At 39.3% G+C, this 7,675-nt stretch overlaps 1 protein-coding gene across 1 annotated transcript; it reads right to left on the bottom strand.

Moving 5' to 3' along the window:
- Positions 1–4,112: 4,112 nt before the first annotated feature.
- Positions 4,113–6,578, bottom strand: LOC113033655 (granzyme K-like). The gene is made up of 5 exons (XM_026187670.1): positions 6,494–6,578; positions 6,168–6,312; positions 5,658–5,793; positions 4,940–5,209; positions 4,113–4,843 (listed from the first exon to the last, which is right to left on the bottom strand). Exons 1-5 carry the CDS (start codon positions 6,555–6,557, stop codon positions 4,691–4,693), a joined length of 768 nt encoding a protein of 255 aa, XP_026043455.1. The 5' UTR covers positions 6,558–6,578; the 3' UTR covers positions 4,113–4,690.
- Between the last annotated feature and the right edge of the window lie 1,097 nt (positions 6,579–7,675).

Raw genomic sequence — 7,675 nt, forward strand, 5'->3', positions numbered from 1 at the left:
TATGAAATAGAGGAACTGAAAAAGAAAGGAAGGAAAACAAGGAAACAAGAACAATTTGCTGGTATTTGTGGGGTGTATGCTAATATTTATTTTTACTAGTGCTGTCAGCATTAATCTCGTTAAAATGACATTAACCGACGTTAACGCGGCAAATCTCCATTAGCAAGTTGATGTGGATCGCCCTGTGCGAGGGCTGCACAGTGTCAATGCCTTAGCATGGCTCGTTAATGCGTTAGCTCCATGCAGCGCCTCGCATGGCGCGATGCCTGTTAACTCGCTGACGGCGTTAACAGGCATCGCGTCAATGCGGTCAAGTCATTTTAACGAGATTACCGCTGACAGCGCTAATTTTTACTACTTATATTTATTTGTCAATTCAATTCAGTTTTATTTATATAGCGACAAATCACAACAACAGTCACCTCAAGGTGCTTTGTATTGTACAGTAAATTTATTTACTGTACAATATCCACCACTGTGTGGATGTGAGAGTGAATGAATAGTGGCATTGTAAAGCGCTTTGGGTGCCTTGAAAAGCGCTATATAAATGCAATCCATCATTATCATTATTATTTATTTACTCCCTCCATCACATAGCAACAAAAAAAATCATTGTTTTCGATAAAATTGACCACATGAGTTAAAACAGTATCAACATGCACGAGTCCACATTCACATCTATTTTTGATGACTCGTGGGCAGGATACATCATTTAGGCTCAACCAGTGTTTGGCAAGTTACTTTGATAAAGGAACTAGTTATAGTTACTAGTTACTACTTCAAAAAAGTAACTGAGTTACAATATTATAAAAGTAACTAATTACTAGGAAAGATAACTAATGCAGTACTTCAAAAAACTGCTTGACCTTCTGGGGTCCTGGGTATAATTGGCCGTTTTTGACTACTTTTGATTTTACCTCTACTTTTCACCTTTAAAAACTATTTATCGTGCCTTGCTCGGTACACACTCCAAACACACTAAACATCACAAATTTCTCACATCTCAAAACTTGCTCTCTCTCACTGCCGTCACTCCCAAAATGTTCCCCTCTCCCTAAACAACCAAATGCCATGTTGCCATTTTTTGATTGATCTTTCCACCAATAGGAAAGCGGTGTTTTTTCTTTTCCTTTCTTTGTTGGTTGCATGCAGAGAATGCTTGCCAGCGCTGTCCTTAGAAAACGATGTTTGTACCATTTGTAACCCTAATATAGTTTAAAGTCCACACTTTTAACACAAAAATAGAGACACAGCATCTTGCTTCTATGTCATCGTAAGTTGATAATGTGATTGGTTTACCATGACTACTTTATTCTCCCTCAGCCAATGAGCAGCACTCATGTGATTGCCCCCCCTCCCCCCCCATAGCTCCCAGTAAAATGAAGAAAGCTTCAACCGTCTGTGTGCTGAAAAATAGTCTGCACTGCATTTTTCTTTTTATTAATGGTAACAGCATTGCAATGATAGAAATAGTAATTAGTTACTGAAAAAAGTAATGGAGTTAGTGACTCTATTACTTTTAACTCTGTTATTCCCATCGCTGCGATCAACACAAAAAGGCTTTGTGCCATATTGGGTTTCATTGCATTCAACACCTGATAAAACAGAGATACGAGAAACTGTTGTGCTTGAGACATCTGAATATCTTCATCTCATGTGTGGTGAAGCAGTGCAGTAAACAAGCTGCTAATCAAAAGGTAATATGCTACCGCCTGCATGCCATACAAACACACATACAACATCTAAAACAGATGTAATAAGAACCTGCAATGCCAAACAGAAATAAATATCAATAAATAGACATGTTACCAAAATCAGATGCAACCGCAGCCTTGCAAGTGAGAATTATACTGGATTTTGGAAGTGTTAGGAGCTGAGAGTAGAGTCATGTTCGTTTAAACAATACAGGAGATGCATGGATCTGGCTTTTATGCATAGTAAACACTGAAGTTCATATCACTGCAGAGGGTACATAAAGCTGGATGCACATAGATCCCAGACCTGACAAAGTACCCAGTCTACATGTGTTTTAACCGTGTATTCTTTGCAAAGGCCAGGAGGTGATGACACCTTTGAAGCAGTTCTGAACTAAAGAAGCCTCTTGGATGAGAGGTGAAAAAAGCCTTAAAGAAAGTCATCTTTTTTTTTCAAGCTCTTAAGACTGTCATGACCTAGGTGACTGAGAAGCTGCACAGACTTTGGAGTCAGAGTTGAACAGCCTGCAAATTGTAGAAATCTTAATTTCTGTTTTTCCAGCTAACTTAGATTAACTCTAAGAAGATGAGTGCTCCTGTTTGCTGCAGATTATGAAGGAACCCATGAAGGTAAAACAACAAAGTGAGATTATCCAGCCTGTCAGCCAAACAGATTCACTACTTGGTGTATTTTAAATGTAAACTCAAAGTTAAGCTTGAACATATTTGTTGACATGGATAAATTCTTGAACATGCTTCCTTGTTTGTTTATGTCTAAATTTGAGTGTTTGTGCTTGGAAACATCAAAACAAATACATTTTTACGTATATTCTGTGCTTTTCAATAAAGCGAGACGCAGAAGTAAAAAAACGAATACTTTCTTTGTTTGTACCAGAACTCTTTCAAAATGCTGCTGTCATGACCAATTTAGCCACATGAGGCTGAAGTAAGGACTACTGCTCTAATGACTCGTAACAACCCAACAAATTGATCCAGTTTCCAAGAACTGGTCCATAAATTGTTTATTTGCATGTTTAATAATCCATCAATGCTGCAGTCAACCCGAGCAAAATGAAGCTACTCCAAGGTGCTCTGAACTTATCAAGATGACTGACAGCGGTCAACAAGAAACACCCTCCCCTTACTCACCCAGCCTCCCTGCTGACACACCAGCGACCGAGTGAACACATGTCCTGCTTGTTCAACACTTTCCACATGACAACTATAAATCCAGGAATAGACACGCAACAACATACACCACACAGTGTATATGGTTGCTACAGCAGCTACAAAGTCTTTCTGTGGCATCAAAAATTAATGTCACTGCCTTTGTTTTAGATTTTAAGTTCAGTGAAACAATAATTTGTTCGTTTGTTTTCTTCTAAACATATTTATGAAAAGGTTTCCTGCAAAAGACAACTACATGTAACTGACATGTAGTTTTATACTCCACCATTAGGTGGCAGTCTCTGCTATATTTTGGGGGGCACTGTGTAAGTTCCACCAAATTCACAGCAATACTGGTAACAATGATAATTAATGATAACAATAATTATATAAAAACATCTACCTAAGGAGCTAAACTGGCATTCAAGCAGTGGAATAAATGAACACACACATTATTATGACTAACACAAGACTCGAGTGCTGCGCTCTGTGCAGGACAGGTATTTTCTTCTTCCTCGGTCCTCTAATGAAAGGATTAGTTTGATCAGAGCATACACGTGTTTCTGTTTGTTCCCAAACTCTCTCAGATGATTGGTTCAGTCTTGATTAAACAACTTAAAGTACCAAGAATCATAAGATATATGAGGTGACTGACTGAAGTATTTACTTCAAATAAAAAGTACTCTTTCTTTTCTGAGTAATGATATTTATAAACTGTGTGATCACGGCAACACACACAGAGACAACTGTTGATCGAGTGCTGATATTGTTTCAAAGCCTGTGGTCAAATTATCATAAATACTATAGAGGACACTGGGTGCAGACGTGTATATGACTGGTACTTTCAGCCAATTTAACAAAAAGAAAGAAATTAATCAGGATTTGTGGAAGTAATCAATGACAACAGACAGAGTTGATGGAGGTGAATGTGTGAAGATCATGTCACTGAATCCTAAGGAGGAGGAGATCCTCAACATGTGAAGCTGTCAGTTGTGTATTTCTCAGGTTCCTTTGTTTCTCATGAGTGAATATTCTCTGTGTTCATTTCTTCTGAAGAAAGGTTTTTGTACAAGAAAATCTACAGCTGATCAAAAGAGTTGAAAAAAGCAGTAAAAATGTTTCTTAGGCCTCAAATTAGACTGTAACTGTAAACTCATTATATTAACGATGATACTTTGAAAGGTACAGTTTGAAACTGCAGTACAATCAAAGAAAAAGAGAGCAAATGTGTATTTTTATTCATGCCTCCAGCTTTATTAGAAAGTAGAAAAAGCAGAAAGTAGAAAAAGATGTTTGTTTTTTTTGGTTTTCAAGCAACAGTAATGCAAAATGAAGAAAACAAGTTTTTTTTGTCTTTTTCAACAAACCTGTCCACAAGCCTCATCTTCAGTTTCAGTTGGTTGTATATGTTTGACAGTCTGAATAATCTCTGTTTCATATTACAATCGTGGGTTTTGTGTGCACATAAAAATTGCTTCTCCCTGGTTTTACTGCAGCCGCACTCATCTGCAACAACCAGGAGCACTCATGTCTGGGAGTTCTTTGAATTATTTGGAAAAATGATGATTAAATATAACCATGTTTCTGTCTGGTTTGTGTGGTGAAAGATGGTAAAATTTCAAACAGTGTTTCCAATTTTGTTCACAGTAGGACTAAAATGTGGTTCATGCAGTGGACTAACCAAGTGCAGAATCTATTTAAAAAAAAGTATAGCAAGCTGGCAGAAACTAAATTATCATAAACTGTAAGAGGAACAATGAAATGGATAAAGGTCTACAGAGACAACACTGACAGATGTAACATCAAATCATGCTGTGGTTTCAAGACATTTAGAATAACTTCATCGTAGTTTTGATCCAGTACAGCTGTCTCTCTGAGATAAACGAGTAGACTCCAGGTTTTTTAATGATACCACAACCCCGTCCAAAAGAAGTGACTCCAACCAGCGCTCCATCGCACAACAGCGGGCCTCCTGAATCCCCCTGCAGCAAGAACAAACACATGACAGTGTTTCAGGTGTTGAGCTGAATGAACATTTACCTCAAACAAGGAAAAATACATGTATTCTTCATACGTACCTGACAGGTATCAGCAACGTTTGTACCATCTGAACCAGCACATATCATGTCATCAGTGATAACAGGGTCGTGGTTGTAATAATCACGAGAGTTGCACGTCTGCCTGTCCACCACAGTCACATTGACAGACTTGAGGACGTCTGATGGTTGTTTTGTTTCAGTTACTCCCCATCCAGCCACCAGACACCTGCTGCCAGCTGCCGGGTCTCTCACAGTGTTGCCAAACTCGAGCCACTTCACTGCCCTGGTTTCCAACACCGGTTTGTTAAGCTGATAAAAAAAAATTTAGTCTTGAATCACCACTCATTTATTTATAATACTTTGCTTTGAAAATATAAAATATGTGCAGTGATGTGTTGAAACGTGTCTATACACACATTGAAATATATTTTATAATTTAAAGAATGAAACTAAGTTTTAGTTAAGTGAGCAAAACCTGAGTTGGCTGTAGGAGGTACAGCAGGTTATCTACTAATCGAATGGTTTGGTGTTTGATCCCTGGTCTCTCCAGTCTGCATGTCAAGATACTGAACCCCACGATGCGCTCTGATGCTACGTTAGAGTGTGAGTGTGTGTGAGTGTTAGAAAGCACTTAAGCATAGAAAACAAGTGTAACCATGTTGTGTAACACTCTGAGAGCTCAGGTAGAGTAGAAAGGTGCTAAATAAGAAGCAGTGCATTTACATCATTTGTATCAGACCCTGATATATCACCTTACCTTCAGCAACATGAGGTCATTGTCGTGCTTTGCACAACAGTAGCCAGGATGAGGAAAACTTTTCTCGACGACTCGGAGTTGCTTGGAATGTTCGTTTTTCGTTCTGGAGTGGGCTCCCAGCATCACCCAGTAACTCCTGCAAAAGAAAAAACACAATCTGGTGATGAAGGTTTACATATTTAAAAGGTTAACAGGTCAGCGGCTTCTAAAACAGTCATCATAGTTCTTTATTATTGTGTATTACTACATATGGCTGGGTTATAGCTGTTACTGAGCTTTGGGTGAATCTGCGTTATTTTTTCTCTTCCAGCTGAATGAAGAAATTTAAATTTACAGAAAGCACATTTCTGCTGCTCTGGCCCTGATCTCATTCTTTCAGTAACTACCCAGAGCTCGTGACCACAGGTGAGGGCAGTGACCTCTGGGTAGTTACTGAAGGAATAATAGTCTGTTAAAAATAAATACTGCATTATTTTTAAAATTGAGGAAAATAAGACCTCAGATTCTTACCCAGTGCAGTGGGCAGCTGTCAGCACCCACTGTGGATGGATTAATGTCCCTCCACACCAAGATTTAGTCACACTTCTCACATAAGCCATGAAAGGCAGTGAGTGTAGCCTGACTTCTTTCCCATTAATAATCTCAGACCCACGACCTGAAACAGAAACAAAATATCAGGACACATGAATGAAGAAAAGATGAGTGAAACAAACACACTGCACCAACTGCTCTGCAACACTGAAGGAGATCAGCAGTGTGACGTTGCATTATGCTCGTTTACATGAAGATTAAAATTACCAATAGGTAAATAAATTACAGTAGAAAACATCACTCACCTGGCTGGATGATGAAGAGGAGCACACATGAGATGAGAAGACTGAAATTCTTCAGGCAGGACATTTCTTCTTCTTCCCTCTCTTTGATCAGACGCTGAATGCACTGAAACTCACTGTGATGCTCAGCTTTATATGTTCAGCTCAAAGGATGTGGTCTGACCGTGGAAACGAATGAGTCAGCAAAACAACACTCACTCAAACCTTCAAATCTATGGTCAGGAGTATCAGTAATATCTACACCCCCAACTCCCCCAACTCCACCCCCTTTCAGAACAACCATATGTATTTAATTTGTGAAATATACTGGGGTATTTATAACTGGCACTATTTGCCTCTATTAGAGCCTTTTTATATATATATTACTGTTATTAAAATATATTTTTTATATATTACAAAGTTGCATTCTGTAACTTTGTAATATCTTGTATTATTTAGTAAACTTCAGGAATGTCTTAATTCAGATCAAACTGAGGTTATTGTACTCGGCCCTGAAAAGCTTAGAAATACGGTGTCACGGAAGTGACGAGTAAGGTAAGCGACCCATGTTGTAGGTGACGTCAGACGCCGGAGATTTGGCGGCAAAAAAGCGAATGGTAGCATAGAGTTTAACAAAGGTTTTTCAAGCTTCAGTATTACCAAATATACTAATCGATTGTCATATAACTAACAACATCTGTTTTATCATCTCTAACACCCTGCAGGACAACGGGGAGAGTTTAGACGCTCTCCAAGATTACATCGACCGCTGTTTTCAAGATTTAGTAATGAAGAAGGCCCAGAGTACATCCTCCCCGGCCAACATTGAGACGCCGTCATTGAAGAGATGTCGCCCGGCAGACTCCCCCGGTACAACATCGCCTGCCGGCAAAGACATCGCAGACATCCTGGAGTCAATCGACAAGCGACTGTCCAGTTTCGATGCGAGGCTGGCCCTGGTGGAGATTTTACACCGGGAATTTAAATCTCTGAGAGAATCCCTGGAATTCAGCCAGCAGCAGATGGAAACGCTTGCCGCTGAAAATGCCACGCTACGGGAGTCGGTCAAATCTCTCACCGATAACGTGACCCAGCTAAACATTGAAAATAAAAGAGTCCGTTATCGATCTACAAGCCCGTAGCATGAGAGATAATCTTGTGTTTTCTGGTATTCCAGAATCTGCCGGAAAGGACGCGGAGGCAACG

Source organism: Astatotilapia calliptera, chromosome 12, assembly GCF_900246225.1.
Source record: "Astatotilapia calliptera chromosome 12, fAstCal1.2, whole genome shotgun sequence".
NCBI lineage: Eukaryota > Metazoa > Chordata > Actinopteri > Cichliformes > Cichlidae > Astatotilapia > Astatotilapia calliptera.